Source organism: Cavia porcellus, unplaced genomic scaffold (genome assembly GCF_034190915.1).
Source record: "Cavia porcellus strain 051 isolate PalLab524CR breed Dunkin Hartley unplaced genomic scaffold, mCavPor4.1 scaffold_1, whole genome shotgun sequence".
NCBI lineage: Eukaryota > Metazoa > Chordata > Mammalia > Rodentia > Caviidae > Cavia > Cavia porcellus.
Genome location: NW_026947484.1, coordinates 28,326,769 through 28,345,336, shown reverse-complemented (window position 1 = coordinate 28,345,336; position 18,568 = coordinate 28,326,769). Strand labels below are relative to the sequence as shown.

At 36.2% G+C, this 18,568-nt stretch overlaps 1 protein-coding gene across 3 annotated transcripts in view; it reads right to left on the bottom strand.

The window, feature by feature from the left end:
* Positions 1 to 18,568, bottom strand: part of Nubpl (NUBP iron-sulfur cluster assembly factor, mitochondrial) — a 239,322-nt gene that overhangs the window by 45,545 nt on the left and 175,209 nt on the right. For 2 of the 3 annotated variants that reach the window (XM_013147006.3, XM_003464764.5), the window contains one exon: positions 9,820 to 9,913. The exons of the other annotated variant lie outside the window; for it this stretch is intronic. In XM_013147006.3, the coding sequence (XP_013002460.1) occupies positions 9,820 to 9,913 (94 nt within the window). The remainder of the gene's footprint in view (positions 1 to 9,819; positions 9,914 to 18,568) is intronic. 3 annotated transcript variants of the gene reach the window in all.

The window sequence follows — 18,568 nt, the reverse complement described above, 5'->3', positions numbered from 1 at the left end:
GAACGTGCGATCCCTCCCTGCATGCTGAGATATCCACAGTCCTCCAGACACTTGGGGAAGCTGATCAGGCGCCCCAGATCCGCCAAGCCCCTCCTCTGCACACCGATGGCTAGGCGGGGCGTTAATTTTATTTTCAACATGGATTCAAAAGAAATGCAATGCTGATACAAAGGTTCTTTCAAATTCAAAACATTTCACTAACACCAACACCCGCCCCATCTGCCCAAAAGCTCTAAGTTTTCAAGTGAACTTTTGCATTATCTCACTTGATCCTTGCAAGTCTGTGTGGGGCAGGCAGGTGTTCTGCGGGTAAGGCTAGAGTCAAGAGGCAGTTACCACCTTTGTAAACATTATGGCAGATAAATTCACAGAATTCTTATCTTACAAGAGACCACTGCTAGTGAGTCTCATTAGAAATTTAATGTAGAGTCAGCATGTAACCAAATAGAGCCTATACACACACACTATTATCTGAAGACACAGACATGAAGGGAATACTAAAAGGCATCAACGGAGCACAAAATATTACATATAGTAAAGCAAAAAAATAGCATAAATATCTAAAATTAAAGTACATTTCTCTCACAAGGGAGGTAAAATATGATATATGTTTTTTAAAAATGCTTCCTTTAACTATACCATAGAAAAAGTACTTGAGTGAATGTGTGGTGGGGGATGGTGATAGGAATGAGTCAGTGAGAGGTAAGAAAGATAAGGAGGAAAAAATCTCTTCATATAAATGGTAATAACTAGCCAGCCTAACTTTGTCATTCAGTCAATACTATTTGCATAGGCTCCCGCCCAAGGTAGTATAAGAAATATTAGAATGAGTAGGAAAAAATTCTTACTTTCAAGCAGTTTACAGCCTAATGGAAAAATAATACAGACACACAGATAAAACATTCAGTCATCAATATTTTCCTGAATAGTTGCAATAAGGTAGTAAGTTTGGAAATGCGATAAATAGAAAAAGGAATGTCACATAGCCTAGCCTCCCAGCTAGTAGCAGTGGGAAGACAAGGTAACAAAAGTGTGTAGGTGCTGGATGAGAAACATCACAAGTACAAGAGAAGTGGTTCAAATAATATGCTATGGTAATTCCAAAGTGGGAAAGATGATTAAAAACTTGTGGTTTGGGGAAGATGACAAAGTGGAGGCATTTGAATTAGCTAGCTTTTACAAGTTATGCAGATTTGAGTACCACTGGTTGAGGAGGAAAGACAGTCTACATAAGGGCCAAATGTACACACAGACAGAATCTGGAAAGAAAAGCAAAGAAAGTTATGGGGTGGAGGAATGTCCTGTATGAGGGATTCAGTGGGAAGGAACAGGAAGTCAAATGACACGGGTCCTCAAATGAGCCTAAAGAGTTTTTGTGATTCAGAGGATATGAAACATTGAAAAGGCTAAATACATAGTATTGTAAAAGAGTTCTAAAGTCAGTGATAATAAAGGAAGGGAAAATTACGAGTTGTAATTAGAGAACAGATATATAATTAACTTTGAAGGGCAAATATGATCCTGATAGGCTGTTCTAGATTATTAGGGGCCATTCTGCCTAAATCCTGGAAGCTGGTTCAAGTTTGCTAACTTCTTAGATACATGCATGATGAAATGACACAGGCCTGAATAAAATCCAGCTGTAATAACTAAGCCTTTAACAAACATCACACATAGACACTATCCCTATCCTTCCCCAAACTCTCCCTGACATCTTCTTGAGATATTATCTGCTGTTCTTTCCTTTGTTTCCTCTTTCCTTTTTTATCCTCTCTCCCTCTCTTCCTTTCATTATTTGTTTCTTAAATTCTTTTTCTGGTGGTGGAGATTGAGCACAGAGTCTTGTACAAGCTCAACACAACCACTCAACTATACCCCCAACGCTGGCATTTTTTTTCTAATTATAAGATACATATTCACTGTAGAAAATCTGATCTTATCAATTTTAATAGTGACATAAATAACCTATAATATGAATGCAGTAATACTAACTGCTATAATTTTACAGAGGGGTCAGATGTACCTAGAACAAGCCTAATGTTCAAGACAAATATGAGTAACACCGGTCTTTCAAAGAATCACTTGAGGGTCTACTCCTAAAAGTTAAAAAGAAACTGGTTCTAGATTATCTTCAGACTTTTCCTGGAATATGGGAGTTAAAGAAGCCTAAAATAATCTCTTTGGATTCACAAAAATTATTGAAGACAGTAAGTAATACAGACCACTGGATGGCCGTTAATCTTATAAGTATGCATATTCACTATAGGTTAGGGCATATTCATAGATAAGTTTTCATCAGGAAGTCACTTTGATTAATTTTCACATAAATGGATCTGAATGCACTAAAACTGAACTCAGAAAACCTGAGTCAAACACTGTTGGGTAGGTTATATATTAGGGCACCTTGATGTACAGAGTAAGAACAAGAGCTTTAAACTCAGTCAGAACTGATATTAACCTTAGCTATGGCCCACTGTAACTGTGTGATCTTGAGAAAGTTACCCATTCTAAGATTTAGGAAAACAGACATAACACCTGTGAGTTTCAAATATAAAAATTAATATGTAGAAGACTGTCATTAACTGGTAGCCACTGCAACACTGTATACTGTATGGTACCACTTCATACAGAAATAGACTGTCCTGAGGAATTAGCATTTTTAAATTAACTTTATAGACTATACAAATACATCTGTTCATTACTGTATCTAGACATTCCCCCCGAAACCTCATGCACTTATAGGTGGAGCTTTACAGAGCTGGCTGGATCTAGGGTATGTGATACCGACATTCAGGGTGTATGATACTAACTTAGTCCACTGATCAGAATTAGCATAGTTCTGGGCGTAGAGGATGGGAATGCCCACCCTGGGTGAGAGTAGTACCAGCCAAAGGGCTTGTGGCCTGTGAGAGAAAAGGGAAAGGGCGGCCTGCTTCTACCTCTGCTACTATTGCTTGCTCTCTTCTGCCTGCCAAAATACACTGCTTCTCCTCTGCTGCACGCCTTTGCCATGCCAACTGCCTCGGAGTCAGCTGTCTTTGAACTGAAATCGCTACAACCTGTGAGCTGAAATAAATCATTCTTCCTTTAACTTGTCAGGTATTTCCCAGCAATGAAAAAAGCAACTAAGATAATTATAGAGAATGTAGAAAGTTCTGATAAGCACTAATTTTAATCCCATAGTCCAGAAATAACTAAATTCATGAATTTTCAGAAGTATCTTTAGCAACTGGCCCAATTTTAAAAAAAATTAAGAGACTTAAGGAATGAAATATATGTTAAGCTTCTAGTTTCATTTTGAGGTTTCTTTTTCTTGTCAAAAAAAAAAAAAAGGAAAGAAAACAAGGTTTGGTGCTATCTGGAACATTCTATCATACATCTTATTTACACATTAAGGATTGCATCTATGAAAAGGTTTCACATTCCCCTCAAGCCCAAAGTCTCTCATATAATATTACTCAGCTACTACATAAAAAACTCTTACTAGCTAAATTTTAAGATGTTCGAAAGAAATTTTTAGGATACATAGTATTGTACTATGTACTAAAAGAAAGGGGAAAGAAATTCTAACCCTAGAACACAAGAAAAACTAATATAGGATAATTTAATTATAAATCTTTTTCTTTTCTTTTTTTTTTCGTCTTTTTTGTTTTTATCGGTACCAGGGATCGAACTCACGACTGCCTGCTTGCAAGGCAGGAGCTTATGCCGCTGAGCTAAATCCCCAGCCCCTAATTATAAATCTTGTCCAAATAGATGGTTATTACCTCATTTTAAAAAAAGCAAACAAAAAAATGCTTAGGGACTTCATTTATCTATGTTAAATATATTATACTTTTTCTAGTACCAAGACATGTCTCAGAGCATGAATGGTAATTTAGTCCATTTCATAAAAATCAATTGTTGATCAACATGTATAGTATAGACATTCTGGAAGCCTACAGTATACTCAATCTAGCTATTCCCCTCCTGGGTATTTTCCCAGAAAAATTGAATTGGTTATGTCACAGAGATATATGTACACCAATATTCATAGCAGGATAATTTGTGATAACTAAATCTTGGAGACAACCAAAATGCCCATCAACTGCAGGGTGGATAAATAAAATGTGGTATTTTTATACAATGGAATATTACTCAGCTATAAAAAGGATGATCTTGAGGCCTTTATAGGTAAATGGAGACAACTTGAAAATACCCTCATTAATGAAATAAACATGACTCACACTAGTAAATATCACATTGTCTCTCTAGTGTAAAAAAATTAAAAACTGACAGAATAATGTGATCCAAAAAGTATAATAGATATTGTGAAAGTGAAAGGGAAGGAAAGTGCTCTAAGGAGTATAACAGTATGTATGTGCGTAAGATAGATGATCATATTACTGAATTTCTGTTGGAACATTGAACAGAAGGATTTGCATCAATGTTTGAGTGTCTAGCCACTATTTACACTTTGATTTTGTGACTTTGGCAATATTTTTTAGGATGACAATGAGTAATGTATCAACTAGCGATTTTATGATGTTAATTTTTTTGAATTTGGTATTGTTCCACCCTTCTTTTATGTTTTTCCATTTTCTTTTCTTTCTTTAAAAAAAAAGAGAACAATATGCAATATACCAATCATTGGTAAATTTCTTTCATTCTGTTTTGAAAATCCTATATTATTATTTTGACTTTGCTGTTGTTTATATCTTTTGTTTTTTGTTTTCTTCCCTTCCCTTCTCATTTTCCATTGATTAATATTTTAAATATTACTTTTCTCAATTTTAGGATCCCACACTCTTTACTAGTGTAATCATTAAGTTTTATATACATTTAGATGGTTAACTCTATGCTATTATTGTTGAATAGTGTTCTATTCTTATTGGAAGCAAAGCAGGTCCATTTAGTATTATTTAGTGCTTATAATATAATTATAGATCTTTTATATGATTAAGGATGATATATTATTGAGTCTTAGGACATGTCAATATCCAGTGTGTCTTTGATGCTATTATTGTTGCTGATTTTATTACGATAGCCAGATGACATAGTTGTTATCAACTGATTTTCTCTGCATGCTAACAGCAGACTGCCTTGCTGTATTAACTATATCATTGTCCACTACTGGAGAACTGGGTACTGAGCCAAATATACTATAGCCTCCCCTTCTAAATAAATAGAGATGTTAAGATTCTGGGGCAGGAACAGAAAAGTCAGTGCCTCCTGAGAATCTGCCATGCAGGGACTGGGAAGATCCAAGCAGCCAACCGGCCAGCCTTTCTGGTGAGCCATGCAAGCTGTGTGGCTTCCAAGAAGATAAAAGTCAAAGCCTCCCATGAGCCTACCAGTATGCAGGCTGAGAATCAAACACACACACACACACACACACACACACACACACACACACACACACACACCTACATCGCTCCAGCCCGCCTTGCCCTTGTAAGCAACCGTCTGGTTCTGGTTTGGAGGACAGGCTGAGTTAATAGCAACTAAGGTACATAAAGCAACTAAATGTACAATTTGGTTGATTTTGCACACCTGGGGCTGGCAATCTGAGCATCTCTTTGAAGGATGACAGTATAGAATATAGCAAATATGGGGGATTTCCTTCTATCTTGTCTTTGAAATCCAATATTAGTCTCACTGTTTTCTTTTGTTCTGATTGTTTTGCTTTATTCAGTATTTTGTTGATTGGTTTTATTCTGTTTTGTTTTTGGTTTGACTTTGCCATACTTGATGGAATGGACAACTACTGTGAAGATAACAAGAAACAGTATGGTAGCTATTGCTGTTTTCCTAGTATCCTGCTTTGAAGTTCTCTACCAATTTTGCTGCTTGTTTTGACTGGCTTTGTTCTGTTTTGTTTTGTTGGATTTTACTATCTTTAAAATAAAACAAATTGTAAAACAAACACGATTCTGGGACAAAGGCAAAGATCTATATTTAGCTATACCCAGACAGCACACTGGACAACACACAGACAAAAACTAAAGAGATCTCCAGACCTGCAACCATGTCTTCCAGTATAAACAACCTGTAAGCATAGCACACACCCAAAATAAACAAATAAACAAAAATAAAACAGAACTGTGAGAGGACAAGGCAACAAAATCCCTCTAGAAACCTCACAATAACAAAACATCCAAATCAATACAATTACAAATGAAAAGGGTGAAATCACAACAGACACTGCTGAAATCCAGATTATTATCAACCTCTACATAAAACTATATGCTATTAAATTACAGAACTGAGAAGAAATGGATAGATTCTAGATATCTACGAGTTACCAAAGCTGAGCCAAAAAGATTTAAAAATAACATAAAATGAAACTGAAGCAGTAATAAAAAATTTTACCAAGAAAACCTCAGTGAGATACTGGTAAACAGAATGCAATAAATAATCAAAAAGGTCATATATTATGACCAAGTAGGCTTCATTCTATGGGTGTACAGTTGGTTCAACAACTCAAAAAATGTATCACAAACAGAAACAAGGCAAAATTCACATGATTTATGGGGGAAAACTGAAAGTTTTCCTTCTAAATTTAGAAATAAGACAAGAATGTCCACTATCACCACTTCTGTTCAACACAGTACCTAAAACATTAGCTAGAGCAATCAAGAAGAAAAAGAAACAAAAGAATTTGAACAGGAAAGGAAGAAGTCAAATAATCACTTTTGGCAGATGACATGATCCAGTACATGGAAAACCCAAAACATTCCACCAATAGAGTTGAGAATTAATAACCACATTCAACAATGTAACAGGATGCAAAATCAATACATAATAATCAATAGCATTTCTGTATATCAATAAAGAACTTACTTAGAAGAAATTATGAAAACAATACCCTCAACAATACCCTCAATATTAAATATATATTTCTTGATGCTATCATTGAGGATATTGTTGTAAAATTTTATCTAACCAAAAAAGTAAAAGATCTCTACTACAAAAACTACATATCATCTGTTCCTGGATGGGCAGAAAAATATTGTCAAAATGGCTGTACTTTTAAAACTCAAATATAGATATAATACAATCCCAACTAATATACCAAGAGCATTCCTCATTCCTAGAGAAAACAATTCTAAAATTCATATGAAACAGAAGAAGCCTGGAGAAATAGATACAATGCTGGTGAATAAGACAGTTCAGAATCTGGATTTGAAGTCGTATTACAAAGCTACAATGATAAAAACAGCATGGCACTGGCATAAAAATAGACATGTGTATCCATGGACCAGAACAGAGGATAGAGAAACAACCTCAGGCATATTCAGCTGTTTGATCTGTGGGAGACGAAACAAAAATATACATGGAGGAAAGAGCTCTTTAACAAATGGTTCTAGGGAAACTGGCAATCAAGATGCAAAAAAACTAAATGTAGACATATATATCTCAACATGTAATAAACCAAAATCAAAATAGATCAAAGATTTAAAACAGACACATTCTGCTGGAAGGTAAAATGGTAAAACTCTTGAACTCAGAGGCATAGGCAAGCTCTTTCTAAACAGAACTTCAATGGCACAAGAAATAGTACAAAGAATCAGCAAATGGGAGCACTTTAAATTTAAAAACTTCTGCACAGAAAAAGAAATAACCAACAGAGTGAAAAGACAATCTATAGAATGGTAAAAATAATTTTTGTCACCTATTCCTCAGAGGACTAATATTTAGTATACATAATAACTAAAAAAAAAAAAAAAAAAAAAGAAAGAAAAATCAGACCCTCCCGCCAAAATAAATGACTCAAAAAATAGGCAACAGAAATGAATAAACAACTTCTTAGATAAAGAAGTACAAATGGCGGGGGCTGAGGATTTAGCTCAGTGGCTCAAGCACTTGCCTGGCAGGAGCAAGGTCATGAGTTTGATCCCTGGTACACCCCACCCCACAAAAGCTAATAATCATATGAAAAAATGTTCAACATTACTGGCTATTAGAGAAATGTAAGTTAAAGTAACACTGAGATTCTATCTTAATCCAGAAAGAATGGTAATAATCAAGAACTCAAATAATAACAAATGCTGGTAAAGCTGCAGGGAAAAAGCAACCCTTCTACACTGTTAGTAGGAATGTAAAATAGTACAAACACTATGAAAAGCAACATGAACATTCCTCAAAAAAATAAAAATATATTCCATTTGAGTCAGCTATTTCCCCACTGGTATCTTCCAGAAAGAGTTAAAGACATCATATTACAGTGCTGCATGGATGCCTATGTGTATAGCAGCACGAGTCTTAACAGCTAAATCTTGGAAGCAGCCTATATGTCCATCAACAGGTGAATGGATAAAGAAAAGGTGCTATTTAAATACCAAGGAGTACTATTCTGCAATAAGGAAAGATAAACTTGAGTTTTCTGTGGGAAAACAGATGCACCTTGAGACCATAGTTATGTTTTGTTTTGCTTTGTGTTGTGTTTTGTTTTGTTTTTAGATGGTTTCATTACATAGTTCAGAATATCCTTAAGCTCACTATGTAGCCCAAGCTGGCCCTGCCTCAGCCTCCCAAGTGCTGGAATTACAAGTGTGCACCTTGATGCCCAGTGATAGACCATAATTTTAATTGAAATAAATCAGACACACAAATTTAAATATCACATCATTTCTCTTATATGAGAAACTCAACGTATAAATAAAAAGAGTTAACTACAGGGTAATAGGAAGTAAAGAGATAGATCTTTTTGAAATGGGAAGAAGATTAAGAGAAGGGCTGAGGGAGAGATGGAAGGAAGGTAAAGTGGATAAAAAAATTGAGATGTGTTATATATATGTGTGTTAACTGCCCATAATAAATGTAATAATTATGCACTACAAGTATATACTAATAAAAAAATTTTAAAACACTCCCACCAGTGTCCACACCATTTGGAATAAAATACTACAAAATTATTTCCATGAAAAAAGGAATAAAGTGAAATATTTGATATGAAAAAGAAAAATCAGCAACTCAAGAAAAGATTAATTATTTTCATGTCATCTTACTTCCATCTCAAACTTTACAGTCTACCTCACTAAAAAAAAGTCTCAAATTCTATTAAGATTACAAATGTATTAAAAATATCCATGGTAATAAGGCTGTCTTTATACTTCCATATAACATGTATGTCTCATCAAAAACTTAAGATTCCCAGTCTTTGATAATATGGCACAATTTGGATAACTATAACTGATTTGTAAAGACACTTAAATTTCTCATTATCTTTCTGGAAGTCCTTATCACATGTGAAACAGATTTGCAACTATTTCTCCAGTGAAATGTAGGTAAATTTTTAGAAATGGGTTCAGTATAAAGGGTAACTGCTAGTTTTTAAATTCTGTATCATAAAAATGACACGCACTTCCATGTTAAATTATTTTGCATTTCATGTAAGCTATTATGTTTATTGCTGTCTTGACATTACTGTTAAATAAGTAGCAGAACATGTAATTCTCCCATCACTGTATTTAACAAAAGTTCAATTTTCCTAATATTTATTTTTACTTCATAAACATTTATCCAGAGCTGCCATGAACCAGTGCTGTATGTGTTGAAATGCAGTCAACCAATCATATATTATCTAAATCTACTTAACTGCTACAGCTTTTCTAGAATAGATCTGTATCACCAATTTTTCAAAGTGTCTTTATGTTTTTGTAAATATACTCATTTTCATAATTATGAAAATTCAATTTATGGTTCTGAGCTTTTGTGGGAAATTTATAAATTATTCTTTAAGACATAAATACTTGCTTGTCATCAAATTTGTTTTTCTGTATAGCAACATCAGTGCACCAAAGAAAGTATAAGTTACTTTAAATTTCTAAGATTTACCTGAAATGGGAATATTCTGTGAAACTGATAATTGCACATCTCCCGTTCCTGGTGGCATGTCAACAACTAAATAGTCCAGTTGCCCCCAATCTACCTAAAAACCAAAATAACAGAAAAACATTATTGTATAACTATTACAGTGGGTAGTGATATGAACAAAATTACAGTATTAATAACAAATCTAAAACAGTAATTACCATGAGTCATCCTCAGGTCCCTGGACTAAGGAGCTAAGGACTAAGGATACAGGAAGGAGTTAAGTGTCAAGTTACTGTCACTAGTAGAGCTGGGAATGATAAGTTTAAATGGAGACAGGAGAGCCTAGTGCTGCCTGAAAGGTACTTCTTTCCATGGCTGCCCCGAACACTTTGTAGGCAGCTGGCTGTATCAGGTGCCCCACTGGCAGCCCTGGTATTTGCTTTGGTTATGGCAGAGCTCAATTGCTGGCCTATCCCAGATGATTCTGATCTGCAGCCTCTCTGGATATTTGAACCCCGTGCGGCTCTCCTCATTTAGGTTAGTGAAAGGATCCACCCCTACCCACACCAAAGAGAAAGTCTGACAGTGCGTATACACATGCCCAACTGTTCTCCTTTTTAAAGAAACCTCCACATACTCATAATGGGTTCACGCTGTGCGCTGTTCCCCAATATGCTCCCACGTAATTCTTAGGAAAGTTATTTCCAGATGGCATATCCATGCCTATTTGTGATTTCTAGGTCATGTAGAGAATGCTGAGCTGGCACACAAAAAGCCACTGGCACCAAAAGCCACCAGCACCCAGACTGATAACCATGAAGGCAGCTAGCACCAGGGAAATATGGAAGAGAAATAAGCACAGCTGGCAGCCACCACCTCCAGAGACCCAAAGAGCTCCTGAGCTGCTTCCTCCATGAGGCAAGGGCGGCTGTTATTGCAAAAGCACCAACAGCCACTGGCGTTAAAAGTCCAGGGCTGTTAATATTAAAAGAGTGAAGTTTTGCCAATTAGTAATCTATGAGAATTGAACAACACTCAGCTGACTGGAGAACCTTACAAGTCAGTATGGGGACCTTCTCTTGACTGGACCCTGAAAAAGAGGGCAGATAATAGAACTCATACTAGCCAGGGACAAAATTTGTAGATAATTGATCCCTACACATACAATAATGAAGCTGTTTCATACTGATAAATTATTTATAGGATATAGTATAGTCCAGGATACAGTAGAGCCCAGATTTTGTCTAAGAAGGTCACATCTTTTTGTTCCATATACTTTTGTTCTTTTTGTTTGGAGATATACATGTGTGTATAATCATTTTCCCTTCATTAAAATAAAACACCAATAATGAAAACTAAGACTAAACATTAAATGGAAACAAAGCTTTATAAATAAGGAGAGGAACAGAGGTTTAAGGGAGGGGAGGGGAATGGATAGAAAAAGAAAGACAAAAGGTATATCATGTACACGTATAAATTCCCTATGATATTTGTGATCATTGTATATACCTAAGTTGTACCAATAACTTAATTAAATTTAAAATAAAAAATGAAATGCTCTGCACAGTGCCTGGCATATATAAAAAAGGTAAACAAGGTGATACATAATGTTAAATATCTGATTTATTCATGCCACATTATGTACATATAGCAAAACATCACACTATGCCCACAAATGTAAAAATTTTTTCAATCAAGTATAATATTAATTTTTCAATCAAGTATAATATTAATTTCTTAAAAAAAAAAAACAACAGCTTGGGAAATCCACAAATTGGCTTTAACAAACAAATATTTTGGCCAGGTATTTAGCTCAGCAGCATAAACACCTGCCTGGCAAGCATGAGATCTCGAGTTCAGTTCCTGGTACAGAAAGAAAGAAAGACAGAGACAGAGACAGAGACAGAGACAGAGACAGAGAGAGAGGGAGAGAGAGAGAGAAAGAGAGAGAGAGAGAGAGAGAGAGAGAGAGAGAGAGAGAGAGAAAGAAAGAGTTTATCCCAGTGACTATTCTATAAATATTTGTTGATTATCTATGATATGCCAGGCACAAATAAAGTAAAGATCAAATTAAGGATCTGTGGATTGCCAGGAAAGACTCACTTTGCTTTCCAACAGTGTTGGCTAGAAAGAAAAATAATCTAGGCCAGTGATGGTGAACTTTTTAGAACTTTCAGTGATAGCCTATAATAATGGCTTTCAATGATGGCTGCAGCACACATGCCATAGGTTCACCACCACTGACTAAGCTTTCTGCAAGTCAGATTGTCAGCATTTGAAAAATTTTACCCATGCATGGTTTTATGATTGAATTATGTCCTATTCAAACTGATATATTAATGCCCTAGCCTCCAAAACCTCAGAATGTGACTGTTGGGAAGATAAGGATTATTAAGTTAAAATGAGCTCTTAGGGTAGATCCTAATCCAATATGACTGCTGTTCTTAAAAGAAAAGGAGAGCCTCTCTCCATGACTGTGGAGGGAAAGACCCAGGCCCACAGGGAGGAGATCCACACCCAGAAACCAGCACCATGTGTGGGCCACTGCCAGCATGGGGCGCGCCAGACCCAATCCTCCGTCAGTCAGTCAGCACCATCCACAGACTGTGGAGGGAGAGAGCCAGGCCCCACAGGGAGGAGATCCCCACCTAGAAACCATATCATTTTCATTGTTTGGTTGGGTTGGGGTTTTATTTTCTTTTGTTTTGTTTATGTTAACTCTGATGGCATGCACAGCTATTTAAAAGATACCAACTCCTGTTATGGAAGGCATTATGTATTTACTACTGGCTTGTTTTGATGTCCTTTATTCATTCATTGTTTTGTTTTTATTGTTTCTATTCTGTCCTGTTCTGTTTCGTTTTTAATGTGTCTGCAAGTAGTATCTGCAGCTATTTTGAAGACAGCAAAGGCATTGTTGATTGCATAAAGTTTGGAAGTCCTATATCACTTATTCTGGTTTATTTGGATTGACGTTATTCTGTTTTATTTTCCGTGGTTTTATCCTCTTTAAAATAAAAAAAAGGAAAATAACATAGATTGCCATCACATACAAGGAAGTCAGTGTGAAGACACAAGGAGAGAACAGCTAAAAAGCAAGGAGAAGAAAAGAAAAAAAGACAAAAAGGAAAGGAAAGGAAAGGAAAGAAGAAAGAGAAGAGAGAAAAGAGAAAAGAAAAAGTGGTATTAGTTGATAGGGCCCTGCCCAGGATTTGCCCAGTCATCATGGCAGCAGTGCAATGCTAAATCATCATGGTGCTTAGCTCCGTCTTCCCAGAAGCCCCATGACTTCTTCCTCCCAAAAGTTTTTGCCAAAGTTCATGTGTGTAAAGATTTACCCAGTTTCCTACACTCTCACAAAATAAATTAGCTTACACTAGTCCCCAAAGCCCTTCCTGATCAGAGCTATATAGGGCAAAACCCACTCTTTGTCTGCAGAGAGCCACTACAGTCTTCTTTTTTTTAATTTTTTTTTTTTTTTTTTTTTTTTGTCTTTTTCGTTTTTATCGGTACCAGGGATCGAACTTACGACTGCCTGCTTGCAAGGCAGGTGCTTATGACGCTGAGCTAAATCCCCAGCCCCCACTACAGTCTTCTTTGTGCTGACTCCCTCCATGCCTGCATTAAACTCTTTTTTTAAAATCTAGTTGCCTCCTTTCTTTTAATATTCTGTGGTACTCTAGACTGAGTACAAAGTTTCAACTCAATCATTAGTCATTTTAGGAAAATGGAGGCAGTTTGAGACCACAATGCTAAGTGAAAGAAATCATACAAATAGCTTGAATATTGCATGGTTTCATTCATATGAGAAACTCAAAGTATCCAGAAAGCAAAATAAAACATAATACAAAGATAGAGATCTTTTTCTTTTTCTTTTTTTTTAAATTTTATTTAAAAGGAAAAAGAAAAAAACAAAACAGAACAAAGCGGTGTAAGGGTACAAGTAATACAGAACTACAAAAAAAAAAAAAAAAAAACAGTAAGAAATCACCAGTTAATAGATTACATATTGTCATCCTAGAGACAGTTGCTCAAGTCACAGTATCAAAGCATACAAAGTGGACATTCAAACAGTGAGACTGCAAACAGTTGTGTTCAATGATCTAACCAAGAACATTAATATGGTCAGCTATTTAACACCCCTAAACACACTTGCTGTTGTATCCTTTAGAGCTCTTTTTTTCCCCTCTCTTTTTTACAACAAAATTTACACATTTTGAGTTTTATTGCTCCTTAGATCTTACTAGTTTTTTTGGGGGGGAAGAATAAAGTCAAATATGGCAAAACAAAGCTGTCAGTCAAAACCAAGGATAGACATAGCACATGATGTGAAAACAGACTACAAGGTTATCAACAATGGTTGCCATAATGTCTCTTGTTTCCTAAAAAAGAACTGTCTATCTCATTAGGTGTCATAAAGTTGAACAAAACAGTAGAGAACAAGACCAATAAAACTTAAGCATTGTAAACATTACAGGACTTCCAAAGGAGACAATAGTCAAACCAGAATGGGCATCTTAGTGAATCTTATTGCCTTCAAAGTAGTTGCCTACACCCTCAAACTTGATACTATCATACAGAATGGAACAGAGTCTAAACAGTCAAAACAAGATAGTGGGAGTATTACAAGACTTCAAAACAAGTTAACAGGAAATCAAAAAAAAGTTACTATTATATATCCTGCTAATTTTTTTAACTTTTCCCCTTAATTAAAAAAACCATAAAAAATAACTAAATAATTTTTTTAAGGGATAAGGGAGAGATTGAGATAAAACAGGACATAACAATATAACAATACAGGTCAAAGCATGACTGTTTCAGCAACCTAGTGTTTCACCAACAAATAACCCGACTTAATAGTACTTACCATAGTGTCTTTTTCCTTGAAATATTTGAATAAAACTTCATATACTATAGCTTCAAATATTTCCATATTAAGAAGCCCAGAATAAAGCCTTTCCAATGAATAAGTGAAAACATTATAAGGCTTCAAGGCCACATAATGGGGAATCATGATTACCACATATTTTTATATATTTGAATCATTATTTACATTAGGGAAACTATTCGGTATTCACACATGCGAGATTGATTTATTTCACTTGAGTATGGTCTCAAGCTGCGCCCATATATTGATGAATATCTCAATGTGATCCTTCTTTATAGCTGAGTAATACTCCATTGTATAGAAATACCACCACTTTTTTATCCATTCCTCAGTTGATGGACACTTGGGTTGTTTCCAAGATCTGGCGATTACAAATTGTGCTGCTATAAACATGGGTGCACATATATCACTGTGGTATGATGCTTTCAGTTCTTCTGGAAATATGCCTAGAAGTGGAATAGCTGGAATAAATGGGACTTCCAATCCCAGCTTTTTGAGAAATCTCCAGACTGACCTCTAAAGGTTGTACCAGTCTACACTCCCAACAACAGTGTAGGAGAGTTCCTTTTTCCCCACAGCCTCTCCAGCATTTGTTGTTGTTGGTTTTCTTGATCCTGGCCATTCTTTCAGGAGTGAGATGGTATCTCAGTGTGGTTTTAATTTGCATTTCTCTAATGACCAATGATGATGAACATTTTTTCATGTATTTATTTGCCATTTGTATTTCTTCATCTGAGAAGTGCGTATTCATCTCAGATGCCCATTTTTGGATTGGATCTTTGAATTTTGGAGGTCTGAGTTTCTTTAATTCTTTATATGTTTTAGACAAGAGTCCCTTGTCTGAGAGAGAGTTCACTAAAATCTTTTCCAAGTTTGTGGATTTTCTTTTCACTATGCTGGAGATTTCTTTTAACATGCAGAAACTTTTTAATAAGAAGTGGTCCCAGTTATTGATTCTGGGAAGTATTTCCCGTGCGGTTTGAGTCCTGTTCATGAATTCTCTACCTAATCCTATGTCTTCAAGGTTTCTACCCAATTTGTCTTCCAATAGATTTAGTGTTTCTGTTTTAATATTCAGATCTTTGGCCCATTTACATTTTAATTTAGTACATGGTGATAGACATGGGTCTAGCTTTAGTTTTCGGCAAATGGAGAGCCAGTTTTTCCAGCACCATTTATTAAAGAGACTGTCGTTCTTCCAGTGAACCTGCTTGGCTCCTTTATCAAAGATAAGGTGGTTGAGTGTGTTTGTAGTTGTGGTTGTATCTTCTAATCTATTCCACTGATCTTCGGCTCTGTTTTGATTCCAATACCATGTTGATTTTACTACTGTTGCTTTGTAGTATAACTTCAAGTCAGGGATTGTGATGCCTCCTGCCTTGCCTTTGCTGCTTAGAATTGCCTTTGCTATTCTAGGTCTCTTCTGGTTCCAGATGAAATTTAGGAGTGATTTCTCTAGATCTCTAAGGTATGTTGACGATATTTTTATTGGGGTTGCATTGAATCTGTATAACAGTTTTGGGAGAATGGCCATTTTCACAATGTTTGTTCTTCCTATCCATGACCAAGGGATGTCTTTCCATTTTCTGAGATCATCTTCAATTTCTTTTTTCAGTGTATTATAATTTTCACTGTATAGGTCTTTCACTTCTTTCGTAAGAGTAATTCCTAAATATTTCATTTTTTTGCTTGCTAATGTGAAGAGTGCGGTTTCTCTTATTTCCCTCTCTGTGATTTTGTTGTTCGTGTATAGGAATGCTATTGATTTCTGAGTATTGATTTTGTATCCAGCCACATTACTGAATTTATTTATTGTATCTAAGAGTCTTTCAATGGAGTTTAGGGGGTCTTCTATGTAAAGTATCATGTCATCTGCAAACAATGATAATTTAACTTTTTCTTTTCCTATCTTTACCCCTTTTATTTCTCTCTCTTGCCTAATTGCTCTGGCTAGTACTTCCAGTACTATATTAAATAGGAGTGGTGATAAAGGACATCCTTGTCTTGTGCCTGACTTTAAAGTAAAGGCTTTCAATTTTTGGCCATTTAGTATGATGCTGGCTGTTGGTTTGTCATAAATGGCCTTTACTACACTGAGGTAAAGACCATCTATTCCAATTTTCTGTAAAGTTCTTATCATGAATAAATGTTGGACCTTATTGAAGGCTTTTTCTGCATCTATAGAAATGATCATGTGATTCTTATTTTTGGCTTTATTGATAAGGCAGATTACATTTATTGATTTACGTATGTTGAACCATCCTTGCATTCCTGGGATGAATCCCACTTGGTCATGGTATATAATCTTCTTGATGATTTGCTGCATCCTATTTGCCAATATTTTATTGAGGATTTCTGCATCTGTATTCATTAGGGAGATCGGTCTATAATTCTCTTTTTCAGTTGGGTCGTTCTCAGGTTTTGGTACTAGAGTAATATTTGTTTCCAGGAATGACTTAGGAAGGTTTGCTTCCCTTTCAATTTCACTGAATAGTTTGAGGAGTGTCGGCATTAGGTCTTCTTTGTATTTCTTGTAGAATTCTGCAGTGAATCCATCTGGGCCTGGGCTCTTCTTTGTAAGTAAGGACTTAATTACATTTTCAATTTCATTAACAGAGATTGGGTTTTCAACAGTTTTAGATCCTCTTGATATAGCTTTGGTACTTCATGTGTTTCTAAAAATCTGTCTATTTCTTCTGTGTTATCAAACCTTTGAGAGTAGAGGTTTTCAAAATAGGTGTTGATGATCTTCTGTATTTCTATTGGGTCTTATCTTAGTTACTTTTTACTCGTTGCTGAGACAAAATACCTGAAGCCCAAGGCTGGGAAAGGAAAGGTTTATTTCTTACAGTTTTTGGAGGTTTCAGTCCATACTCAGTTGGCTCCAAGACGGGCAGGCATGGCTGGGCTGCAGTACATAGCAGCTGCCAACAGCAAACTCAAATCAGCAAAAAGAAAGACACACCTTCTTCCTGCCATTACATCACATCCTGGCTCCACCCCTATGTGGGTGGAGCACTGACACCATCAATCCAAGCACTATACAATGAACCACCACAAATGAACAATGCAAACTCATGAGTCCTGGGGGACACAAACATAAACCATAACATTCCACCCCTGGCCCCCAGGACTCATGTACATCCTTTATACAAAAGACATTTAGTCCACCTCCAAGAGTTGCCAAAGTCCTAACATCTTCAACATTGCTGAAAAGTCCAAGTCCCAAGTCTCTTACAAGATCTATGGCAAACTCTTAACTGTAAGCTCCTGTACAAAAGAAACAAGGTTAAACATTTCTGAAATGCAAAGTCACAAGATAAACATTACCATTCCAAAAGTTATAAACAGGAGAATAGAAAGCATTCGGAACAAAGCAATTCCAACATCCAGCAGGGCAAACATTAAGTCCTAGAGTTCTACACTCAGCATCTGAAGCAATCTGGCTGCAAGTTCCAAAAGCCTTGGGTGATTCCACCCCCAGGGCACTTCCAGTGATTTCAACTCCCGTAGCTTTTCTCTTAAATCCTCTCTGCTCACCTTTTGCAGCTTTCCTTGGATCATCCACGTTCCTGGCTTTTCCAAACTTCTGGGGTCTCCACTGTACCTTCGGCTTCACACTTACATCTTCACAAATTGCCCTCTCAGGGGGACACAGCTGGGCCAGCCAGGCCCTTTGCAATTGAGGTGGAAGCCTTCTTACTCTCAGAATTTGTGCATTTTCCTTGCACCTAAAATCAGCACCTTGTGGATGCCGCCAAGGTTTGCTGCTAGCTGAAGCAGCAGCCAGGCTTTTCTCTCTCTTGGCTGTAGGGGTCAGTTGCCTGGATCCCAGGGCTCTGTTTACCTGATTGTGATGAAAGGCTTCTCTATGTTGCTGCC